Consider the following 25,766-nt stretch of genomic DNA (forward strand, 5'->3'; position numbering starts at 1 on the left):
GTGTGGATGGAGATTCACTCTGTGTCTGACCCCGGGAGTGTGGGATGGGAGGGTGCGGAGGAAGATTCACTCTGTGTCTGACACCGGGAGTGTGTGATGGGAGGGTGTGGATGGAGATTCCTCTGTGTCTGACCCCGGGAGTGTGGGATGTGACGGTGTGGAGGGAGATTCACTCTGTGTCTGACCCCGGGAGTGTGGGATGTGACGGAGTGGAGGGAGCTTCACTCTGTATCTGACACCGGGAGTGTGTGATGGGAGGGTGTGGAGGGAGATTCACTGTATCTTGTTCCTGATTTCCAGAGCAAGCGTGTTCCAAGGACTGGATCAGAAATGAAGACCTGTGTTATTTCATATCCACGTTTACAATACCTTACGGTGAAGCGAAAGAACTTTGTTCTCACTTGCATTCAAAGCTACTTGAAATAAATTCAACTGAGGAAGAGGTATGTGTCAGATCGACAGAATATATATCCACAACAGAATTCAAGTTCCCTCCGCACCGTCCCATCACACACTCCCGGAGTCAGAAACAGAGTGAATCTCCCTCCACATTGTCCCATCACACACTCCCGGGTTCAGACACAGAGTGAATCTCCCTCCACACCGTCCCATCTCACACTCCCTATGTCAGATCCAGAGTAAAGCTCACTGCACACTATCCCATCACACACACCAGCTGTCAGACCCAGAATGAAGCTCCCTCCACACCTTCCCATTACACAATCCCGGGATCTTACTCAGAGTGAATTACCCGCCGAACCATTCCATCACACACTGCCGAGGTCAGACACAGAGAGCAACCCGCTCCACACTTTCTCATCACGCACTCTGGGGGTCAGACACAGACTGAATCTGCCTCCGCACCGTCCCATCACACACTCCCGGGGTCAGACAGAGATAGAAGCGCCCTCTACACTGCCTGTTCACACAATCCCGAGTTCTGACACAGATTGAAACTCCCTCCACGACGTCCCAGCGCTCTCTCCCGGTGTCAGACAGTGAATGTCGCTCCTTAGATTGTGCTCGATTTCAATCATTAACGATAGCAATTTAATTTCACAGAAATTTGTTACCAAAGCTGTCGAAGACCAAGACAGTGCATTCTGGGTTGGAAAATGCAAAGTCGGGTGAGATTTGTTGGCATATAAGTCTTTCAAAAGAGAACGGGCCATGGGTTCTATTCGGGGACTGATACTTGATGCGAGAAGGGAGCGGACGGTGGGATTATTTTAGGTAAAGGTACAGGGCTGTTGGGTGAGCGTGAGGGTGTGGGGGTACAAGTATCTTGGGACAGACGCAGCCCTAAGGTAGAAACTGGATCGGTGGGAGCATTTTAGTGAATCAAACCTCCTGTGGGGAAAATAGAACAGTGGGATTAGTTTGGAGACTGACAGGGTTCCATGGAGAAACAGTCGGTGTGTGGGAGTAACCTGGGGACTAACGCGGGGCCGTGGGGAGAGGTTGGGGCTTTGGGAATAATTTGGGGAGATACATGGGCCTGTGGGAAGAAAGAGGGATCGTGCGGCTATTTCGGAGTCTGTCACAACTCCGTGAAGAGAGGGTTGGACAGGGGATTAATCTGGGGCTGACAGGGCTGCAGAGTGTACGTCAGTGAAAGTGTTTTGCAAACTGGTACAGCTAGGTGGGGAGAGAGAGGGGCAGTGTGAGTATTTTGAGAACCGACACCGGTCGGTGAGGAGACATTTAGTCTGTGGGAGTATTTTGGGGACTGACACCGATCGGTGAGGAGAGATTGAGACAGTGGGAGTATTTTGAGAACCGACACTGGTCGGTGAGGAGGGATTAAGTCAGTGGGAGTATTTTGGGGGCAGACACCGGTCGGTCAAGAGAGACTGAGTCAGGGGGTGTATTTTGAGGACTGACACCGGTCGGTGTGGAGAGATTGAGACAATGGGAGTATTTTGGGGACTGACACCGGACTGTCTGCTGGAGTTGTGCTGTCCCTTTTGAAATTGTTTATCCTTCGTTGACAGGGAAGCGGCCTCTAACGTCGTGTACAAGGTGAACGCTGGAAAGTTCGAATGCAGTGAATGTAAATCCGGTTTGCTTGGCAGTTGCAAAAATGATCAGCACCGTTTCATTTGTGAGAAGCCCGCTCCTTTGTGCCCGGATATTCCTGAAAAGATCCGGGATCTCTGTCAAAAACCCGTGGAGCCGACTTAAATCAACTGGCATTATTCTCTTACCCCAATTCCAGCTCTCTCCCAGACTCTGACAAACCCATCCGCTCTGACCCTCGCCCCTACACTAATCTCCTCTCTCTACCTATGGCACTCTTACTCTGCATCTTGCTCTCTCTTTACCCTCGTTCCTTCAAACTCTTTCTCTCTCAGAACTCCTCCACTGCCGTCTCCCCCTATTTCATCCCCATTTTCCTATCCCTTACTTTCAGGCCTCCCGCTACCTGTATTAAAGGACTGTACCTCATGTTTACCACCTTATCATTATCTGTGACTTATCCACCATGAGCGTTGTATCTTTGCAGGATCAGTGCGTCGCAAGAATGCAAAATTAATGTAATTTTAAAACGTTAATAATTACTGCAAAAATGTGGTCGTGGTGCTCTTGTGTCTTTTCCCGATGGTAGCAATGAGCAGGGAGCTTCTCCCCGGGGTGAGGGGCCTCAGTGATGGATGCCGCCTTTTCGAGGGTTCGCATCCTCGATGTTGGGGAGGGTTGTACCCGTGATGGAGCTGGTTGAGTCAACACCACTCTGCCGCCTTTGGCTACCTTGTGTATTGCAGCTTCCGTACCAGGCGGCGATGCAATAATTCCCAGCGATCATTTGTTGGTCTTCAATGAAAGACCAAACCTTCTCAAACGGCTAACGTTGTAATTCCTTCTGTAACGAGAGATCTATGGTGGTGATGGGAAGTGTAGAGTATGTTCTGGAATACACTGAAACTCAGACTCGAAATAAACAAGACGACAGCAAATGCATCTGAAGTTTATATCGCAAAGAATAGTTCTCGAAGTGGATCTCCTACGGTTGAGCACTGAGTGCTCAGCACGGGGACGTCAACGACAGACTTTCCATGAAGTAATGTTGACAGGCAATAATTGTCAGTCTGAGTCTTAAAAGGGGAAGTGACATCTCATCACACTCCGGGGAATGGACGTGCCGAAACTTGGTTGCCTGGCGCTGTTCAGTCGGGAACATGACACCTTCTCCGTGTTTGCATGAATGTGTTGGTCCCACCAGGACAGATCCACTGAGATGCTGACACCCGGCAACACTGGAACCTAAAATCAGCCCATGAGATATCGGAGCAGAATTAAGCCATCGAGTCTGCTGCGCCATTTCATCATGTCTGATCCAGCTCCGTCCCCCACACCCCCAATCTCCTGCCTTTTCACCGGATACCTTCATGCCCTGAATAATCAAGAATCTGTCAACCTCTGACTTCAATACCCCCAATCACGGATTCCACAGCCGGCTGTGTAACCTGTTCTACATATTTACCAAACTCTGGCTGAATACATTCCTCCCAGTCTCCGTTCTAAAAGAACGGATCTCCATTGCGATGTGGGTCCACCGGTCTCGCCACGGGGAACCTTCTCTCCACACCTACTTTGTCGAAGCCTTTGAACATTCGATCGATTTCAACAACAACCCTCTCCCCGCCGCCCCTTCATTCTTCTGAGTTCCAGCCATCAAACGCTCCTGATCTGATCAGCGTTTCAATCCCGGAATCATTCCCGTGATCTTCCTCTCAACCCTTCCCAATGCAAGCTCATCTGGTCGGTATAGATAAGGTACCCAGAACCGCTCACAGTATTTCCAAGTGAGGCCTCACCAGTGCTTTATAAATTCTCAACGCTACATCCTTGTTTTCATATTCTAATCCTCTCGACAAGAATGCGAACATTGTATTTGGCTTCCTCGCCAGGGACTCCACCTGGAAATGATCCTTTAGGGAATCCTGCACGATGTCTACCAAGTCCCTTTGCAACTCATGTGTTTGAATTCTCTCACCATTTATTAAACAGTCTATGCCTTTATATCTTCTACCAAAGTGCATGGCCATACACATCCCGACACTGTGATCCACCCGCTGCTTCTTTCCCCATTCGCCCAATCCCTCTGAACCCTACTGTAGCCTCTCTGCTTCCTCGACCCGACCTGTAGATCGGTGACGTCACTGCCGATCTGAGCTGACTGAGGTTTCCCGATGAGGATGTCCATCATCCAGTTACAGAGGGAGGTTCACTGGCCCAGGATCTGGAGCTTGTGGAGTTGTATTATACAAGCTTGTTGAGCTTGTGAATGGGCGACCGTATGGCGGTTACAGTTTAATGTGGATAAATGTGAGGTTATCCACTTTGGTGGCAAGAACAGGAAGACTACTATCTAAATGGAGTCAAGTTAGGAAAAAGGGAAGTACAACGACATCTAGGTGTCCTTGTCCATCAGTCAATGAAAGCAAGCATGCAGGTACAGCAGGCGGTGAAGAAAGCTAATGGCATGCTGGCCTTTATACCAAGAGGAATTGAGCATAGGAGTAAAGAGGTCCTTCTGCAGCTGTACAGGGCCCTGGTGAGACCCCATCTGGAGTATTGTGTGCAGTTTTGGTCTCCAAATTTGAGGAAGGACATTCTTGCCATTGAGGAAGTGCAACGTAGGTTCACAACGTTAATTCCCGGATTGGCGGAACTGTTGTATGTTGAAGGATTGGAGCGACTGGGCTTGTATACGCTGGAATTTAGAAGTATGAGAGGGGATCTGATTGAGACATACAAGATTATTAGGGGATTGGACACGCCGGAGGCAGGATGCATGTTTCCGCTGATGGGTGAGTCCCGAACTATAGGCCACAGTTTAAGAATAAGGGGTAGGCAATTTAGAACAGAGATGCGGAAAAACCTTTTCACCCAGAGTTTGGTGGATATGTGGAATGCTTTGTCCCAGAAGGCAATGGAGGCCAAGTCTCTGGATGCTTTCAAGAGAGAGGTAGATAGAGCTCTTATAGATAGCAGGGTCAAAGGATGTGGGGAAAGGGCAGGAACAGGGTACTGATTGTATATGATCAGCCATGATCACAGTGAATGGCGGGGATGGCTAGAAGGGCCGAATGGCCTACTCCTGCACCTATTCATTGTTTATTGTCTATTGACATGGAAATATAAGACGTGAATGGTACTGACAATATTGTAGCAGACTGTCTAGATATTAAGTTTGAATTTGTATTGCTTTGCTGCATTACTTGATAATTACACATGTATTGCTGTTAGCTGTATACTCGATAGCTAAGACAACAAAAATTGCTATTTCATCTTTTTTTCTAAAAGGGAGGGAGGTGTGACGATATCTGAAGTATCGTTCTAAAGTGGACTGCTCCTTAAAAAAAGAGTCTGTGAGTTGCCTTGGAAACTGAAAGGCGGAGCTATATGATGGACAGCTCATGTTCCGCCTTGTGATATATATACATGATCAGTTGGATTTATCATCGGACTCACCAGAGACACACGACACCCCAGAGACACACGACACCCCAGAGACACACGACACCCCAGAGACAAGGAAGACACTGGTGAGTTCTGTGTGTCCACGACGAGGGTGGGTTGTGCTCACAGTGTGGACAGAGGAGTGACCGGTGGCGAGCTGTCGGTGTGTTTAACTCTCGCCTGGGCTGATAACTCCACCACAGAAGACGGTTTTCTTTTTGTGGTCACAAGTTGGTGACTTTCAATAAGTTTCGGGAACAGGAGGACAACGTGGATGATCGTCGGCATCAGCACTGGGAGGACAAAACAAAATCCTCTCTCTCTCCAACTCTACCGAAACCAAATTCCAGATCTGAACTGACAAGCGACCATACCACCGTAAGACTGTATCATCTAATCATCTGAGCTGGGAGAGGCTTGGGAACTTTATTTACTCACTTATATATGCATAAACTCTGCTAACCTGTTTACCTTATCTTGTTTTATATTACTTTATCGCGTAGTTATTATTAAATGGAGTTTATAACGGAAGACTCAGATCCCAGGTGTGTCCATTTCTGCTGGTTCTTTTTAAACCGTTACAGGATACGTCACAGTGCCAATAATGAGGATGTTTACCAAGTTAAGACCCTATGGTATTAGAGGAAAGTTACTAACATGGTCAGAGATTTGGCTGGTTGGTGGGAGGCAGAGAGTAGGAATAAAGGGATCATTTGGCTGCCAGCGACTGGTGGTGTTCCGCAGGGTCGGTGTTTACATGCTGTATATAAATTATTTAAATGATGGAAAGAAAGCAACTTTGCCAAGTATGCACATGATACGTAGATTGTTGGCGGGGCAGGTAGTGTTCAGGACAAAGGCAGGATGCAGAAGAACTTGAACAGATGAGTAGAATTTACTTTGACAAATTAAACACAATGTTGGAACATGCATGGCCGTGCACATGAGTTGTAGAAATAAATGTGCAGACGATTTTCTAATCGGGGAGAAAATCCAAAAGACAGAGATGCAATGGGAACATCTTTTTCCATTGCGCCATCGCATCTCTGAACGCACGAGAACTAACTCGACATTTATTCCGGTATTTATTAATATTTGTAATTGAAATTAATTTTACATCTTTGCGCGTTACTGATGCAGCAAAAACAAATCCAGGCCATGTCACTCTCAGATAATAAATCAAATAGCGATTCCTTTGGAAAACACCCGATGCGAGTGGACAGGACACTTGGCCCGCTGGTCTTCACTGGTCAGGACACTGAGTACAGGTGTCGGGAGGTCACGATGCAGTGGTACAGGACACTTGGCCCGCTGGTCTTCACTGGTCAGGGCTCTGAGTACAGGTGTCGGGAGGTCACGTTGCCGTGGTACAGGACGTCAGTGAGCACGCACGGTTTTGGTCGCCCTGCACTGGGAAAAATGCCATTGAGCAGGAAAGAATGTACAGGGAGATTTTCAGGAATATTGCCGGACTGGAGGGACAGAGATGGAGAAAGGACGGGGTCTTTATTCCCTGGAGCGTAGTTGTAACCTTGCAGAGTTGCATAAACTAAAGAGCGGCATAGACAGCGGGAATGCGCGCAGACTTTCACCCAGAGTTGGGGTATCTTGAACGAGACGGCACCGGATTGAGGTGAGAGTGGGTGGGAAGGAGATAGAAAGAGAGAGATCAGAGAGACGCAGGTGTTAGAATGAACGGAAAGGAGAGGGAGAGTGCGGTGGGGGGGGGGAAGGAACAGAAAAATAAAGAGGTTGGAAGAGAGAGTGGTGAAATAGCGGTTGGAGAAAGGTCGAGGAAGTAGGATGAGGAGAGGGGGTAGAGAGTGTTAGTGGGAGTGGGGAAGAGCGAGATGAGGTAGGGATGGCGAGAAAGAAGAGGATAGATGGAGATCGGGGTTTTCCATGTGTGGTGGGGAGAATGGGGTTGCGAAAAGAGGAGAATAGAGTAGCAGGTAGGGACAGAGCCTGCAGGGAGGATTTTGAAAGGATGGGCTGAGTGAGAGTGGAGGAGGGATAAGGAAGTGAAAGACAGGGTAATCATTTGATTCAAGTCTGCTCTCCGGGCTGTTGACAGAGAAGCTGGATCTTTGCAGGAATATCCGAGCAGCATGGGGCAGACTTCTCGCAGATGAAATGGTGTTTATCATGAAGGCAATAGTCACTCCATTCACTCGATTTACATACACTGCAGGAGGCCCTTCCGGAGGACACATTGTAGAGCAGACCATAGGCATCATTCCTATCGATAAATAGTTAAAAAAAATTGAACTGCGACAAAACAGATCCGGCAGAACACGAGACCGTCGCCAAACGAATCCCACTAAATCCGGGCAATCACCACAGCCCTGTGTCGTTCTCAGAATAATTCCCGTGCCCCAATTTCTCCCCTCTGCTCTGTGTCAGTCACCTAATTAATCCAACTACACCACCTCCCCCACAGCCTCCGGTCCGTCGTCCCGCGGTCTCCACAGTCCTGTAGCAGTCTCAGTGCGAATCGAACACACCCACTTTATCCCGTCAGATCTATTCCAGTCCCCAAACAAATCCCAGTATCCCAATAAACCCCCCCACACAGACATACGCGTTCCCCAAATAAATCCCATAGGCACACTCTCTTCCTGCAGCACCGTGTCGATACCCAAATCGATCCCACGGCTCCTTCCTCTCCCGACAATTCCTGTCCGTCTCCAGGTTAATCTCATTGCCCCCCACCGTTCCCTCAGCCCTGCGTCAGTCCGCAATCTGGACCCACTGACCGACTCTGTACCCACATCCCCGTATCGGTCTCCAATATAATCCAGTTGTCCCACCATCTCCCCCCAGATCAGTGTCAGACCCCAAACTGATCCTGCTGCATAATTCTTTCTCACAGAGTAAGGCCTGTCGCCAAACTAATCCGACTCTGCCTCCTGCTCCCCACAGATCTGTGTCAGACTCCAAACTAATTTCACTGCATCTCCCAATCCCCACAGCCCTGCGTCAGTACCCAAAATAATCCCAGTGAAATAATCCCCGGAGCCCACTGACAATCGTCAAAGTATTTCACTGTCCTGTCACGTGACAGACGCGTATCGCTCCCTAAAATATTCCCCTTGTATCGTCCTCTCCCGATAACAAATCCCAGTCCCCCACCCTCTACTCACAAATCTACTTCAGCCAGTAAACTAATCGCATTTTCTCCCCTCAGGACAGTCTCATTCCCCCTCTCCCACCCCACAGATCAGTCCTAATCTCACCCGTCTGTGCATTGTCCAATCCAGTACACGAGGTTTCGGGCAATAAGAGAGCGGAAAACAAAACTCTGTAAAATTAAATTCCTTTGATTAATGCCGAGAATCGATAACTGTTTACGGGAGAATGTGATAGGATGGTGTGGAGGGAGATTCACTCTGTGTCTGACCCCGGGAGTGTGTGATGGGACTGTGTTGAGGGAGATTCACTCTGTATCTGACACCGGTGTGTGAGGGAACGGTGTGGAAGGAGATTCACTCTGTGTCTGACCCCGGGAGTGGTTGATGGGACGTTGTGGCGGGAGATTCAATCTGTGTCTGTCACGGGGAGTGTGTGATGAGACGTTATGGAGGGAGGTTCAATCTGTGTGTGACGCCGGGAGTGTGTGATGATTCCTGTGTTACTGTAGGATCCTCTCGTGATGTGACACGTACCGCTTCCTCCCTTGAATTGATTTCCAGCAGCCTTGAGTCACGGTTTGAACATTCTTGAATCGCTCTGTAGAAAGATATTTCAAACGTGGATACGTAATACCGCCGGTCTGTACTTGTGACACAGTCCTTAAAACACGTTTGCTCTGGAAATCAGGAACATGGAACAGTGAGACAGAGTGAATCTCTCTTCACACTTAACCATCACACACTACCGCAGAGACTCACAGAGTGAATTTCACTCCATGCGATCCCATCACGCACACCTGAGTTCAGGCACAGAGTGAATCTCCCCCCACACCGTCCATTCGCATATTACCAAGGATCAGGCACAGTGACCTTCCCTCAAAACCATCCATCACACACTCACGGATTCAAGACACAGAGTGAACCTCGAACCACACTTTCCTGTCGCAAATGCCTGGGAAGAGGCAAAGAATGAAGTTCCCTCCACAACGTCCCATCACAGATTCACAGGATCAGGCACACATTGAGGCTACCTCTGCCCCCTCCCATTGATACACTCACTGGGTCAAACACAGAATGATCCTCGCGCCACACCATCCCATCACATACTCAGTGTGTCAGAAACAAAGCGATGCTCCCTCCACACCGTCCCATCAGAGACCCTTGAAGTGGATTGGGGTCCACTCCACAGCGCCTCGTCACACAGCCTCTGGGTCAGGCCCAGAGTCCAGAGTGGTTTCCTCCCCTCCCCCATCTCTCTCTCTCTCTCTCTCTCTCTCTCTCTCTCTCTCTCTCTCTCTCTCTCTCTCTCTCTCTCTCTCTCTCTCTCTCTCCTGCTCCAACACACAAATAGGTTTAGACTGCACGCGGTCAAATCACACGCTGTCGCGTACAGACACATAGTTAAGCTCCCTCCACGGTGTCCCATCACACATTCGCGGAGTGAGACTCCGAGTTAGCTGTTGTCACAGTGTCCAATCGCACACTCCAGGGATCAGACACAGGGTAGCTCATTCAGCACCGTCCGATTACTGACACACGGAGATAGACATGGATTGAAGCTCTTTCTCGCTCTCCCATGATACAGGCGCAGGGTCAAAAACAATGTGCGCAGTCCGCACCGTCTCACCGCACTCTCTCGGAATCAGATACAGAGGTAAACTCCCTCCAGTAACTGCATGGCCTCATCACACATTCCAGCGATCAGACGTGGAGTGAGGTTTTCTGTCACACACTTCCGGGGTCAGATTCTGGGTTTTACTCCATCCACACCGTCTCATCACACACACCCGGCGTCAATCACAGGGATCAGACAAATAATAAGTCTCCCTCCACATCGCGCCTCACACTCTCCCTGTGTCAGGGAACAGAATTTAGATCCCTCCACAAAGTCCAGTCACACAAAGCCTTGGTCAGACACAGTGTGAATCTCTCTCTCCATGGCACCATCACACTCTCCAGCGGTCAGACACGGAAATAAACTTCCTCAGCACACACGACAAATGTCAGAGAGAGAGTGATTCTCCCTCTACAGCTTCTCAACACACCACAGAGCAAAGTGTCAGACACAGAGGGAAGCTGCCTCCACACGGTCCCATCACACATACACCCTAGTCTAACACAGTATGAATCTCCCTCCTTACGTCCTATCGCACTTCCTGGCGAGTCACAGAGTGAGGCTTTCTTTGAACCGTCCCATCACACCCTCCCGTGTTCTCACACAAAGCGAAATTCCGCCCATACCCTCCCATGGCATATTCACGTGTCAGACTCCCTCCACAATATTCAGCCACACAGTCTGATGTCACGTGGACACTGTCCCAACACACTCCCGCTGTCAGACACAGATTGAATTTGGATCCATACTGTCCCATCAGACATTCCCGGAGTGAGACATAGAATGAAGCTGTAATGTTACGTCTCACAATCCCGTGGTCAGACACAGAGTGAATCCATCTCCACAACGTCCCATTACACTGTCCTGGATTAAGTGATGGAGTGAAACTTCCTCCATGCAGCCCCATCACACACTCACCGGGTCAAACACAGAGTGAATCACCCTCCATACCATCTCTTCACACACTCCCGAGGTCAGACACAGAGTGAAGCTCCCTCCAAACGGTCCCATCACACAATCCCGAGTATAACACAGTGGGAATCTCCATCGTTACGTCCCATCACACACTTCCTGTCGAGTCACAGAGTGAGGATCTCTCTGAACCGTTCCAACACACCCCCCTGTGTTCACACACAAAGCGAAGTTTCGCCCACAAGGTCCCATGGCACAGTCACCGGCTCAGACTCCCTTCATAACATCCAATCGGATAGTCTGGTGTCACAGCGAATGAAGGACCCTCTGCACTGTCATATCACACAATCCCGCTGTCAGACACAGTAAAACTCCCTCCACAACTTCCCCTCACACTGTCCTGGATTCACCGATGGAGTGACACTTCCTGCACGCAGCCCCATCACACACTCACCGGCTCAAACACAGAGTGAATCACCCTCCATACCATCTCTTCACACACTCCTGATGTTAAACACAGTGCGAAGCTTTCTCTGTCCATGCCTGCCTGTGACGAGGAGCGGGTGAAAGAGGGAGATGATGTCTCACCTCTTCTGCTGGTCAACAATTCACAAATTTGAGCCTTGGTTTCGTTGACAGATCTGTACTTCGTTTCCATCTCAGTGAACTGGTGACGGAGATCTCTGTGCATTCGTTTAAGATCGGACAGATTCGAGTTGAGCACAGAAAGCTTGGATTTAACGGTTGAGTTTATCTCATGGTAGTTTCGGTCGCAGGTGAACGTAGACTGACGAATCTGTGACACTGAGAGAGATGGTGAAGGATGTTTAGCGTTTACAGTGACACGTGAGTCAGCGTCACGCTACCGAACGGGTCACAGAGAGTGTTGTGTCAGTGTCACGGTGAAGGGTGTCACAGTGAAGGATGTGCTGGTGGCACAGTGAGAGGCGTCGGCGCCACCTTGTGGGGCGTGTCTGTGTCACTCCGAGGGGTTATCAATGTTCCGGTGAAGGTTTTGTTGTTGTTACCATGGGGATCTGTGTCAGCATCGCGCGAGGAATGTCTGAGTTGCTTTGAGGAACGTGTCCGTGTCAATGTGATAGGAGATTCTGTGCCCCGGCGGGAGGTGTGCCGGGTCACAATGAAGTGTATCTCGATGTCAAGGCGAGGAAAATGTCAGGGTGAGGAGCCTTGTTTTGTCACCGTGGGTAGAGTATGTGTGTCACGGTGTGGCGTGTGCTGGTCTCACAGACAGGGCTGTGTCTGTGTCACGGTGACGGATATGTCCCTGCCACGGTTTGTGTGAGAGGGTCACGCTGAGGTGTGTGAGAGAGAGAGTACTATGGCGGTGTCATTGTGAATTTACGTGTTGGTATCACGTTCAGGGGTTTGCCTGTGTCAGGGTGAGGTGCGGGTAATTGCCTCAGTGAGCGGTGCATTTGTGTAATGTTGAGGGGTGATACCGTCACGGTATGGGGTGTTACAGTGACTTCTGAATCTTTGTCACGGTGCGGGGCGGAGTGGATCACATTGAGGAGCGTGAAGATGTCACGGTGTATGGTACTTCAGTGTCACGGTGAAGAGCGTGTCGGTGTCACTGTGAAGTGTGTTTCGGTGTCCCATTGAGGAGTTTATCAGTAACAGCGGCAGGGGTATGTCGATGTTACTGAAGGGTACCATGCGGTCAGTGTGACTGCCATGTGCGTGTCACGGCGATGTTCGTGTCAATGTCGCGGTTAGGAGTGTATCTATGTCTCGTTGAAGGTCGGGATCGTGACAGCGTTGTTGTAATGGTAACTGGCGTGTCGGTGTCAGGACGAGTCTTGATTGTGTTACTGTAAAGGCCGTGTTTATATCACTGTTACTGTGTGTCCGTCTTATGGAACATAGAACATAGAGTAATACAGTACAATCCTTTCGGCCCACAATGTTTTGTCGACGCTTAAACCAAGCGTCCCATATAAACCCCCATTTCAAATTCCTCCATATGCCTGTCTAGTAGTCTCTTAAACTTCACTAGTGTATCAGCCTCCACCACTGACTCAGGCAGTGCATTCCTCGCACCAACCACTCTCTGAGTAAAAAACCTACCGCTAATATCCCCCTTGAACATCCCACCCCTTACCTTAAAGCCATGTCCTCTTGTATTCAGCAGTGGTGCCCTGGGGAAGAGGCGCAGGCTGTCCACTCTATCTATTCCTCTTAATATCCTGTATACCACTATCGTGTCTCCTCTCATCCTCATTCTCTCCAAAGAGTCAAGCCCTAACTTTCTTAATCTTTGTTCATAATCCATACTCTCTAAACCAGACAGCATCCTCATAAATCTCCTCTGTACACTTTCTAATGCTTCCACATCCTTCCTCTAGTGATGGGACCAGAACTGGACACAGTACTCCAAGTGTGGCCTAACCAGAGTTTTATAGAGCTGTATCATTACATCGCGTCGCTTAAACTCTATCCATCGACTTATGAAAGCTAACACTCCATAAGCTTTCTTAACTACCCTATCATACTTGTGAGGCAACTTTCAGGGTTCTGTAGGCATATACCCGCAGATCCCTCGGCTCCTCCACAGTACCAGTTATCCTGCCATTTACATTGTACTCTGCCTTAGAGTTTGTCTTTCCAAAGTGTACCACCTCACACTTCTCCGAGAGGAACTGCATCCGCCACTTCTCAGCCCACTTCTGCATCTTGTCAATGTCTCTCTGCAATCTTTGACAATCCTGTACATGATCCGCAACAGCACAAACCTTCGTGTCGTTTGAAAACTTGCCAACCCAGACTTCCACCCCCACATCCAGGTCGTTAATTAAATTCACGAAAAGTAGGGGTCCCAGAACCGATCTTATTGGGAAACCACCAGTAACAGCCCTCCAATCCGAATGTACTCCCCCCACCACGACTCTCTGCTTTCTTCAGGCAAGCCAATTCTGAATCCACCTGGCCAAACTTCCCTGGAGTCCATATCCTCTGACTTTCTGAATAAGCCTACCGCGTGGAACCTTATCAAATGTAGGTTCCGGTAAGTTTTGTTTCGTTAGTTTAGAGTAGAGAGAATGTCAGGCAGGATGTGGAATGCTCTTCTTGCAGGATGCGGGAAGTCAGGGAGACCTCCGCTGTCCCTGACAACGACACCTGCAGGAAGTGCATCCAGCTGCAGCTCCTAACAAACCGCGTTAGGGAACTGGAGCAGGAGCTGGATGACCTTCGGATCATTCCCGAGAATGAGGAGTTTATAATTTGTCGGTTCAGGCAGGTAGTTACGCCAAAGAAGCAGGGCACAGGTAATTGGGCTATCGTCAGGCGAGGAAGGGGGGAAGGGCAGACAGAGCAGGGATACCCTGTGTATTCCCCTTAACAACATGTATACAGATTTGGATGCTGTTGGGAGGGATGACTTACCTGGGACAAGCTGCGGCTACCGGATCTCTGGCACTGAGTCTGGTTCTGCAGTGAAGAAGGGAGGGGGCAGATGAGGAGAGCGGTAGTGATAGGGGACTCGATAGTTAGAGGTACAAACAGGAGGTTCTGCAGTTCTGACGGACACTCCCGGATGGTTTGTTGCCTCCCGGGTGCCAGGGTCAGGGATGTCTCTGATCTCGTGCACAGCATTCCGAAGTGGGAGGGTGAGCAGCCAGATATCATGGCTCTCATCGGTACCAATAACGTAGGAAGAAAGAGTGAGGAGGTCCTGAAGAGTGAGTATAGAGAGCTTGAATGGAAGTTAAAAAGCAAGACCTCGAGGGTAGTGATCTCAAGATTGCTTTCTGTGCCACATGCCAGTGAGGAAAAGTGTAGGATGCTCTGGAGGATACACACGTGGTTGAGGAACTGATGTAGGGGGCAGGGTTTCAGATTTTTGGATCTTTAGGACGTCCTCTGGGCAGGTGGGACCAGTACAAGAGAGAGGGTTTACACCTGACCTACGGGGGACCCATATCCTTGTAGGTAGGTTTGCTAGTGCAATTGGGGAATTTTAAACTGGATTTAAACCAGGTGTAAATAGCAGGGTTGTCTGGGGTGGTAACAATCTGCAGTGTGCATATTTAAAAACGAGGAGTATTTTGAGGAAGGCGGACGAGCTGAGGGCGTGGATTAACACATGGAATTATGAGTTTATAGCCATTAGTGAAACTTGGCTACAGGGGGGGCAGGATTAGCGGCTTCATGTTCAAGGGATACGATGTTTCAAAGGTGGTAGAGCCAAAGGGATGAAGGTTGGGTGTTGGAATTGCTAGTCAGAGAAGATTTTACAGCAGTGCTCAGGCAGGATAGATTAGAGGGCTTGTCTACCGAGGCCATCTGGGTGGAACTGAGAAACAGGAAAGGTATGACCACATTAATGGGATTGTATTATAGAACACACAACTGTCAGCGAGAATTGGAGCTGCAAAACTGCAGAGAGATGGCAGACAACTGCAGGAAGCATAAAGTTGTGATAGTAGGAGGTTTTAATTTTCCACATATTGATTGGAGCTTCCATACTGTTAAAGGTCTAGACCGGTCAGAGTTTGTAAACTGTGTTCAGGAAAGTTCTTCAAATCAATTTATAGATGTACCAACTAGATATGATGCAATATTAGATCTCCTATTAGGTAACGGTTTAGGACAAGTCACGGTAGTGTGTGTAGGGGAACACTTTGTATCTAGTGTTCATAACATCATTATTTTGAACTTGGCCATGGATAAAGATAGATCAGATCTTCCAGTTGAGATACTAAACTGGAAAAAGGGCGAATTTGAAGAAATGAGAAATGATCGAAAAAGCGTGGATTGGAACAGGTTGTTGTCCAACAAGGATGTGATTTGTAAGTGGGAGGCCTTCAAAGGAGAAATTTTACGAGTGCAGAGTTTGTGTCTTCCTGTCAGGATTAAATGCAAAGGGAATAAGAATAGGGACCTTGGTTTTCGAGGGATATTGGAAATCTGATAAAGAAGAAGAATAGATGTATGAAAGTTATAAGCAAGAAGGAGAAAATAAGGTGCTTGAGAAGTTTTCAAAGTGAGTGATAAAATTGGTCCTCTTGAAGAACAGAACATTCGGCTATGTATGGAGCCAAAAGAAATGGGGGAGATCTTCATTGGTTTTTTTTTAGCAAATGTATTTACTAAGGAACTGCAAGGAGTCTATGGAAATAAGGCAAACAAGTAGTGAGGTCACAGACCCTCAACAGTTGAAGAGGAGGATGTGCTTGCTGTCTTGAGGCAAATCAGAGTAAATAATTCCCCAGGAACAGACAGCGTGTTCCCTCGGACCTTGAAGGAGAGTAGTGTTGAAATTGTAGGAGCCCGGACAGATATATTGGAAATTTTGGTATCCACGGGTGAGGTGCCGGAGGATTGGAGGGTAGCTCATGTTGTTCCGTTGTTTAAAAAAAAACTGTAAATGTAATCCTGGAAATTATAGGCCAGTAGGTTTGACGTCAGTAGTAGGTAACTTATTGGAAGGAGTACTAAGAGATAGGATCTACAGACAGGAATTTATTAGGGAGAGTCAACATGGCTTTGTGCGTGGTAGGTCATGTTTAACCAATCTATCAGAGTTTTTCGAGAGGGTTACCAAGAAAGTAGATGAAGAGAAGGCGGTGGATGTTGACTACATGGACTTCAGTATGGTCTTTAACAAAGTCCCGCAAGGGAGGTTAGTTAGGAAGATTCAGTCGCTAGGTATACATAGTGAGGTAGTAAATTGGATTAGACATTGGCTGAATGGGAGAAGTCAGAGAGTGTTAGTGGAGAATTGATTCTCTGAGTGGAGGCCTGTGACTAGTGGTATGTCACAGGGATCAGTGCTGGGTCCATTGTTATTTGTCATCTATATCAATGAACTGGATGATAATGTGGTGAACTGGATAAGCAAATTTGCAGATGATACAAAGACTGGTGGTGTAGTGGACGGTGAGGAAGATTTTGAAAGCTTGCAGAGGGATTTGGACCAGCTGGAAAAATGGGATGTCAAATGAAAGATGGAGACCCCAATGCAGACAAGTGCGAGGTATTGCACCTTGGAAGGCAAAAAAAAAAATGTAGAGCAAACAAAGGTAAATGGTAGGGCACAGAGGAGTGCAGAAGATCAGAGGGATCTGGGAATACAGGTACATAATTCCCCAAAAGTGGCATCACAGGTAGATAGGGTCGTAAACAGATCTCTCGGCAAATTGAACTTTATAAGTCAAAGGACTGAGAATAAGAGTTGGAATGTAATGGCGAGGTTTATAAGACATTGATGAGGCCGAATTTGAGTGTTGCGTGTAGTTTTGGTCAACTAATTAGAGGAAGGATATTAATAAGGTTGAAAGAGTGCAGAGAAGGTTTACTAGGATGTTGCCGGGACTTGAGAAACTGAGTTGCAGAGAAAGGTTGAATAGGTTATGGTTTTATTCCCTGGAGTGTTGAAGACTGAGTGGTGATTTGATAGAGATATATAAAATAATGGTGTGTATCGATAGAGTGAATACAAGCAGGATTTTTCAACTGAGTTTAGGGGAGAAAAAAGAAACAAAGGACATGGGTTAAGGGTGAAGCGTGAAATGTTTAGAGGGCTCAGTAGCGGGGGCTTCTTCACACAGAGAGTAGTGGGAGTGTGGAATGAGCTGCCAATTGAAGTGGTGAATTCAGGCTCACTTTTATCATTTAAGAAAAAGCTTGGACAGCTATATGGATGAGTGGGCTATGCAGGGATATAGTCTAGATGAAGGTCAGTGGTACTAGGCAGTAACAATAGTTCGGCACAGCCAAGAAGGGCCGAAAAGCCTGTTTCTGTGCTGTAATGTTCTATGGTTCTTGATTGTTAGTTGTGTGTCGGTATCACGTTGAGCTCTGTGTTGATGGGGGTTGTGTCGGGATCACGGTGAGGGATGTGTCCTAGTCATTGTAAGCGGCCCGTCAGTACCACAGTGAGGGGTGTCTTGGTATCAGAGTGAAGGTGTTTCGGGTTAATGTTAGGAATGAGTCGTTGTTTCAGTAACCATTTTTATTCTCTGCGGCTTGGTCGTTCTGACCGGTGTTAAACTCACCATGAATCCTCCAGCAGATACCCGTGATAATGAGGGTCGCTGTTAAAACGCAGATTAGCCATATGCTTGAGTCTGATCGGTCTCCCCGTGCGGGTCGTTCACTTCCCATGTCGTCTGTGGAAAAATCGTTCCTTGACTTTGTCAATAGTCATTTTCTCTGATCATGTCCACCCCTGCTCTTCCCAATCTCTGAATTCAAATCAGTATCTCCACTCCTGAAGAACAGTGAAGGGAAATTACAGAAACGAACAGGCCCTTCGGCAACAATTTTCTGCTATACCAGTGAAGTCCTTTCGGCCTAAGCAATGTCCATCTCCCTCCAATCCCTGTACACGCTCCTGCCTGTCACCGTTCCAGAGAAATACACCGTCTGTCTGGTCTCCCTGTATCTCTCATAATGATATAGACCTGTATCTCCTCACCCCTCAGTCTCCACCGCTCTAGACTAATACACCGTCTGTCTGGTCTCCCTGTATCTCTCATAATGATATAGACCTGTATCTCCTCCCACCTCAGTCCCCACCGCTCTAGACTAATACACCGTCTGTCTGGTCTCCCTGTATCTCTCGTAAAGATATAGACCTGTATCTCCTCCCACCACAGTCTCCGCCGCTCTAGACTAATACATGGTCTGTCTGGTCTCCCTGTATCTCTCATAATGATATAGACCTGTATCTCCTCCCACCACAGTCTCCGCCGCTCTAGACTAATACACATTCTGTCTGGTCTCCCTGTATCTCTCATAATGATATAGACCTGTATCTCCTCCCACCTCAGTCCCCACCGCTCTAGACTAATACACCTTCTGTCTGGTTTCCCTGCATCTCTCATAATGATATAGACCTGTATCTCCTCCTACCTCAGTCCCCGCCGCTATCGACTAACACACCGTATGTCTGGTCTCCCTGTATCTCTCATAATAATAATTGTGGTAGATAATTGTTTATCGGGATGGAGGCCGGTGACTTAGTGGTGGATAATTGTTTATCGGGATGGAGGCCGGTGACTAGCGGTGTGCATCAGGGATCTGTTTTGGGCCCAATGTAGTTAGTAATATACATAAATGATCTGGATGATCGGGTGGTAAAGATTAGTAAGTATGCCGATTATACTAAGGTAGCAGGTGTTGTGGATAATGAGGTGGGTTTTCAAAGCTTGTAGGGAGATTTATGCCGGTTAGAAGAATGGGCCGAACGTTGGCAGATGGAGTTTAATGCTGAGAAGTGTGAGGTTCTACATTTTGGCAGGAATAATCCAAATAGAGCATACAGGGTAAATGGTAGGGCATTGAGGAATGCAGTGGAACAGAGAGATCTAGGAATAACAGTGCATAGTTCCCTGAATGTGGAGTCTCATGTAGATAGGGTGGTGAAGAAGGCTTTTGGAACGCTGGCCTTTATAAATCAGAGCATTGAGTACAGAAGTTGGGATGTAATGTTAAAATTGTTCAAGGCTTTGGTAAGGCCAAATTTGGAATATTGTGTACAGTTCTGGTCACCGAATTATAGGAAAGATATCAATAAATTAGAGAGAGTGCAGAGACGATTTACTAGGCTGTTACCTGGGTTTCAGCACTTAAGTTGCAGAGAAAGGTTGAACAAGTTAGGGCTCTATTCATTGGAGTGTAGAAGGTTGAGGGGGATTTGATCGAGGTATTTAAAATTTTGAGAGGGGTATATAGAGTTGACGTGAATAGGCTGTTTCCATTGAGAGTAGGGGAGATTCAAACGAGAGAACATGATTTGAGAGTTAGGGGGCAAAAGTTTAAGGGAAACACGAGGGGGTATTTCTTTACTCAGAGACTAATAGCTGTGCGGAATGAGCTTCCTGTAGAAGTAGTAGAGGCCAGTTCAGTTGTGTCATTTACGGTAAAATTGGATAGGTATATGGACAGGGAAGGAGTGGAGGGATATGGGCTGAGTGCGGGTAGGTGGGACTAGGTGAGATTAAGAGTTCGGCACGGACTAGGAGGGCTAGTCCGAGATGGCCTGTTTCCGTGCTGTAATTGTGATATGGTTATATGATTGTATGGTTAATGATATAGACCTGTATCTCCTCCCACCTCAGTCTCTGCCACTCTAGACTAATAAACCGGTTGCCTCGTTTACCTGTGTCTCTCGTGATGATACAGACCTGTATCAGTCTCCCCACAGACTCCGCCGGTCTGGAGGATTGCACAGTTGGTCTGGTCTATCTGCTTATAGATTATACTGTCTATTCCAGGCAGCGTCCCAGTGCATTTCTTCTGCATGCTCTCCGAAGACCCCCACACTCTTCCCGTAACCGGGGACCAGACCCCAATGTATGCACTCGGAACCGTTAAACTCTGTCCCAATTCGTATCTGTCATTTCGCTCGTTTCCCCGACTCTCCACAGTATTCACAATGTGTGTATCCCAACAGTGTACACTGAAGTCGCCCTCTCACTCAACACTTCCCACCGCTGACGGTCTGGGCCTTTCCTTTGGGCACGGAGTTTAAATGGCGCTTGTGCTTCAAATTACCCGCTATACCTTTGCAGAAAAATAGCCTCTCCCAATCCACCTTTTACAGAGGAGTTTGGTCACAAGAATGTTCTTTTCTGGTGTTTATCCCCATCCAGCCTCCTGACTATTACCCAGTTTCCTCAGTCCTACACGATTGGTCTAACTACTTCACAATATGCCCTCCTTATCACCCCCTCAGCTGCCCCAATAACCCGGAGTTCATTCAGTTCCAGGTCCAGCTCCTTAACCCCGAGTGTTAGAAGCGGCATCCGAATGCACTTCTCACTGGTGAAGTCATCAGAGACACTGGAGATCTCCCTGCCGTCTCGTGTCCGACAAAAGGAGTTTTCAAAGCTCCGGCCAGACATTGCCTACTGCTTCAACTGTCCGATTATAAGGAAGGAAACAATAAATTCACTGAAAGAAATCTATAAACAGTTCTGTGCCTTCTCTCACCCTGTACTCTCCTTGAAGTTTGAAAGAGCGAAAGCACCAAATCCCCACGAAAGCACTGCCCACTCCAGTAATGGCCTCTCCGCTTGCACCGGCCATATATTTATTTGCTCTTGCTAATGAATCCAGGACTCTGAGTAGTTGCTGTTTAAATGCAGATTCTTTCTCTAATTGTTGCTTTTCATGGCCACTCGCCGAGCCGTGTGAGTGACATTTATCTGGCTCCTGATCTCTGTTTGGAGACACCGAAATCACCTGCCTCTCTGACTCAGACTCAGAGAGAGGGTCACTCCATACCATCCCATCACCCTCACGGAGTCGGACCCAGTGAGACCTCTCCCACAATGACCCAGTACAAGATTCCTTGGTTAAGCATGCAGTGAAGATCTCTCCACATTGTGCTATCACACCCGTGTACAGACACAGAGAGAAGCTCCCTCTTTCTCGTCCCAAATACATTCTGGGCGTCAGTCAAGAAATGAAGCTTACTACACAACGCTCTAACGCACACACACCCGGAGTTAGACACTGAGTAATTCTCCCTCCACACCGTCGCATCACACACTGCCAGGGTTCAGCCACAGAGGGGAGCTCCATACACACTGTCACGTATCACTCTCTTGGGATCAGACATTTTGTGAAGTCCGCCCCTTTCCCCATGTTCCATCCAGGCTCACGCTACCGGGTTTCAGAAAATAAATGCCGAAGCTCCCTCCCCTCTCACCATCGCCAGCACTTCGGCGTTCCAGCAGAGTGAGTGTGTGTGTGTGTGTGTGTGTGTGTGTGTGTGTGTGTGTGTGTGTGTGTGTGTGTGTGTGTGTGTGTGTGTGTGTGTGTGTGTGTGTGTGTGGGTGTGTCTGTGAGTGTGTGTGCGTGTGTGTGTGTGTGTGTGTGTGTGTGAGAGAGAGAGAGAGAGAGAGAGAGAGAGAGAGAGAGAGAGAGAGAGAGAGAGAGAGAGAGAGAGATGGAGAGAGAGAGAGAGAGGATGCTGTGTTGAGAACAGAAGCCGGAGTGGTTGGAGAGCGCTTTGCTGCGAAGAGGTGATGAGATTACAGCCACTGCAGGAAATTGGAGTGGAACCACTTGATCGGATCAACCGCACAGAGCACTGGAGAGTTTGAGAAGCGAGAGGTCGATATTCGGGTGGAAACAGGGAGAAGTGACAACAGACCTTAACTCTCCCACTCCCTCATCAATCTTCGCTCTGAAGTCAGAGCAGGAGGGGTGCCGTCGAGTGGCTCATGGAGGCATGGAGGGGTGCATTGGAGGTATGTGATAACGGAAACGGGCTGAGTTGTAGGAGAGGGCTGTGTGCCGCATGCGCGGAAGGATAAGGAGGTGGTTTCGTTACGCAGACATGGAGTTTTGTTAGCGAGGAGACGGCCAATAGAGGCGGGGAGGTGTGTGTCAGTATTATGACGCAGGCCGTGACGCTGTATCAGTGTCACGATGAAGGACGTGTCGGTGTCACGTTAAAAGGTGTGTCGTTGCTGAGGTGACGCGTGTGTCAGTCCTTTGGCAGACTTTTAGTACACTAAAATCCCTCTCTCCTTTAACACTTCTCACTATTCACTGTATAGGTCGTTCCATTCTACACTGAGATTAAACTGCGCTTGGGTTTCAACTTAACAAAAGCACCTTTACCAGACAAAAAACAACTTGACCAAATCCACACTTTGCAGATTCATTCTGATCGAAGGTAAAATTCGCCATTCTCCAATTTAGAATCCAAACCCGAGGGCCGGACCAATCCTTTTTCATAACCTCCTTGAAATGAATGGCAATTTGATCACTAGATTAAAGGCGATCCCTTGCACAAACCTGTGACAACTGGCTTGTCTCATTCCGCAGTAGGAGATAAAGTATTGCTCTCTCTCTCTCGTTGGGACTTCTCCGTACTGATTAAGGAATCTTCCCTGAACAATTTGACAAACTCTCTCCCACTGGTCTTTTTGCATTTTGGGACTCAGTTAACACGTGGAAAGCTGAAATATCCCGCTATTAGAATCTTATACTTCAGCAACAGTCTGCGATCTCTCTACAGGTTTGTTTATCCTAATCCAGCAGAATGTTGTCTGGACTACAATGTAGCCTCATGATCACGGCCATACATTTCTTATTCCTCATTTCCACCGATAAAGCCTCACTTGGACGAGTTCTCTTGTCTGTTCTGACTGTGAACTGCGTGACATTTTCTCTGCCCAGTCATGTCACCCCTTCTCCTGTAATTCCTTCCGCTTTCCCACGCCTGAAAATACGGAACCCCGAAATTACGCGCTGTTCCGCTTTCTCCTCTTGCAACCACGTCTCAGTCATGGCCGGAATACCATATCTCAGTGTGTGGATCCCTGCCCTGAGCAGCTCAGCTGTCTTTCTTTAAAGCTCGTGCTTTGAAATAACCCTTTGATTCCCGTCTCCGTCTGAGGTCTTTACAACATCTATCTCCACACCAACTCCGCTATCTGCTCTGGAACTCTGAATCCCATCCCCCTGCTATTCGAATTCACCAACTCACACGAAAACTCTCATGTCCAGTGCTGGCAAACAATCAGTTCCCCTCCAGTTTATGTGCAAACCGTCCTCCATCTCTTTTGTACAGATCCCACCTTCCTTTGAAAAAACACAATGATGTCAAATTTTGAAACTCTCCCATCTACGTCAACACTTTAGCCACGTGCTAATCTGTAGGGTCTTCCTATGCCTGGCCTCACGGAGACGGGCAGTTGTCCTGTCCTTTAATTTGATTGGTAAATCCCTGATCTCACTCTGGAAATCCACCACTATATTCATACCGATGTCCTTGGTACCGTTATGGACCAGGACCTCTGGCTGCTCACTCACCCATTTAAGAATCATAGAGAAGGAATGGTGTGCTGAGGGAAGAGGAAGGATGGGGAGATAACTGGAGGCCACAGAAAGAGCGTTCTAATTGCAGCCTTTGGAGAAGAACTTGTGAGTTACCATTTCCTTGCTCCCTACATCTGATCGGAGTCTTTTTAAACACCGAAATCCACTGACCCATGACTATGAGTCAGAGACAGAGCGAGATTCCCTCCGTACAACACCATCACACAGGCCTGGAAACATACACAGAGTAACGCTCCCTGCGCAACGATCCATCACAAACTCCCGGGGTGAGACATGTGAAGTAACTCCCGCACCATCGCAGCACACTCTACTGGAGTCAGAAACAGTTCGCAACCCTCTCCCTCCTCCGTTCTCCCCACTCACCCATACCCAGCCTTTCGGCGTTCCGGTGGTCTCGAATTGTGTGTGTGTCTCTCGGAGATGGTGAGTGTGTGTTTGTGACCAGTTGGTGTACTGCGGGAAGAGGAAGGAAGGGGAGGAGAGAGGAGGCCAGGGAAAGGGTGTTACGATTGCAGATCCTGATACAAGTGGTGTGCAACCACATGACCAGCCTGTGCATAGAGAGCATTGGAGAAGCTCACAAGATATCGTGGAAAGGGGGAAGTGTAATACTAAACGCCATCTCTTCCTCATACTCCCCACAATTGCCTGAGACACATAGAGAGGGGAGAATAGGGAGCTGAGGAGGGGGGCGTCGTAGATAGGGAGTGTTTAGCAGTTGGAGTGTATCACGAAGACGGGGAGGGGCGTAGGGAACGCCCGGCATGATGGAGAAGGTGCAATGTACAGGAAAGTCACTGGGTCACAGAGACGGGGTTGCATGTAACCGAGGGATGGATGACGGAGACGGAAGTAGTGTAGTGGAGACAGTGTATCACGGGAAAGGGTACAGAGGAGACAGGGTAGTTAAGAAAGCTTATGGGGTGTTAGCTTTCATAAGTCGAGGGACAGAATCTAAGGATCCCGAGGCAATGATGCAGCTGGATAAAACTCTGGTTAGGCCACTCTTGGAGTACTGTGTCCAGTTCTGGTCGCTTCACTATAAGAGGGATGTGGAAGCATTGGAAAGGGTACAGAGTAGAATTACCAGGATGCTGCCTGGTTTAGAGAGTATGCACAATGATCAGAGATTAAGGGAGCTAGGGCTTTACACTTTCCAGAGGAGGATGAGAGTTGACATGATAGAGGTGTACAAGAAATTAAGAGGAATAAGCAGAGTGGACAGCCAGCGCCTCTTCCCCAGGGCACCACTGCTCAGTACAAGAGGACATGGCTTTATGGTAACGGGAGGGAAGCTCAAGGGGGATATTAGAGGAAGGTTTTCTGCTCAGAGAGTGTTTGGTGCGTGGAATGCACTGCCTGAGTCAGTGGTGGAGGCAGAGACACTAGCGAAGTTTAAGAGTCTACTGGACAGGTATATGGAGGAATTTAAGTTGTGGGGTTATATGGGACACAGTGTTTGAAGGTCGGCACGACATTGTGGGCCGCAGGGCCTGTAATGTGCTGTACTATTCTATGTTCTATGTAACTGGGAGTTGTGTAGGAGTGGGAGGGTTTGATGGAGTTGGGGAGGTGTTTTGGAGAGGAGGGTGTTATGTTTACGGGGAAGAGTGTTTTAGAGTTACAATGCAGGTCGTGACTCTGTCGCCTCACAACAGGAAGGATATACAGATAGAATTCATGGTTAGACTCTTGGCTCTGTGGAGGATCAGAGAGATCTGTGGACTCTGTGTTTGAGAAAGCCTATGGTGTATTGGCCTTTAACAATTGTGGGACTGAATTCAGGAGCCGGGAGGTAATGTTGCAGCTATATA

General features: G+C 48.1%; 1 protein-coding gene and 1 long non-coding RNA gene across 2 annotated transcripts; one reads left to right on the forward strand and one right to left on the reverse strand.

Moving 5' to 3' along the window:
- Positions 1-330: 330 nt before the first annotated feature.
- LOC140719869 (uncharacterized) lies at positions 331-2,198 on the forward strand. Its single transcript, XR_012097033.1, has 3 exons — positions 331-443; positions 1,063-1,127; positions 1,995-2,198. It is a non-coding gene; the product is annotated as an uncharacterized lncRNA (long non-coding RNA).
- A 5,314-nt stretch (positions 2,199-7,512) lies between these two features.
- LOC140719901 (uncharacterized) lies at positions 7,513-24,398 on the reverse strand. Its single transcript, XM_073034827.1, has 5 exons — positions 24,316-24,398; positions 11,713-11,928; positions 9,132-9,274; positions 8,703-8,767; positions 7,513-7,705 (listed from the first exon to the last, which is right to left on the reverse strand). The coding sequence occupies exons 1-5, from the start codon at positions 24,317-24,319 to the stop codon at positions 7,513-7,515; spliced, it is 621 nt and encodes a 206-aa protein (XP_072890928.1). The 5' UTR covers positions 24,320-24,398.
- Positions 24,399-25,766: the final 1,368 nt, after the last annotated feature.

The sequence above is a fragment of the Hemitrygon akajei genome, unplaced genomic scaffold (genome assembly GCF_048418815.1).
Source record: "Hemitrygon akajei unplaced genomic scaffold, sHemAka1.3 Scf000033, whole genome shotgun sequence".
Lineage (NCBI taxonomy): Eukaryota > Metazoa > Chordata > Chondrichthyes > Myliobatiformes > Dasyatidae > Hemitrygon > Hemitrygon akajei.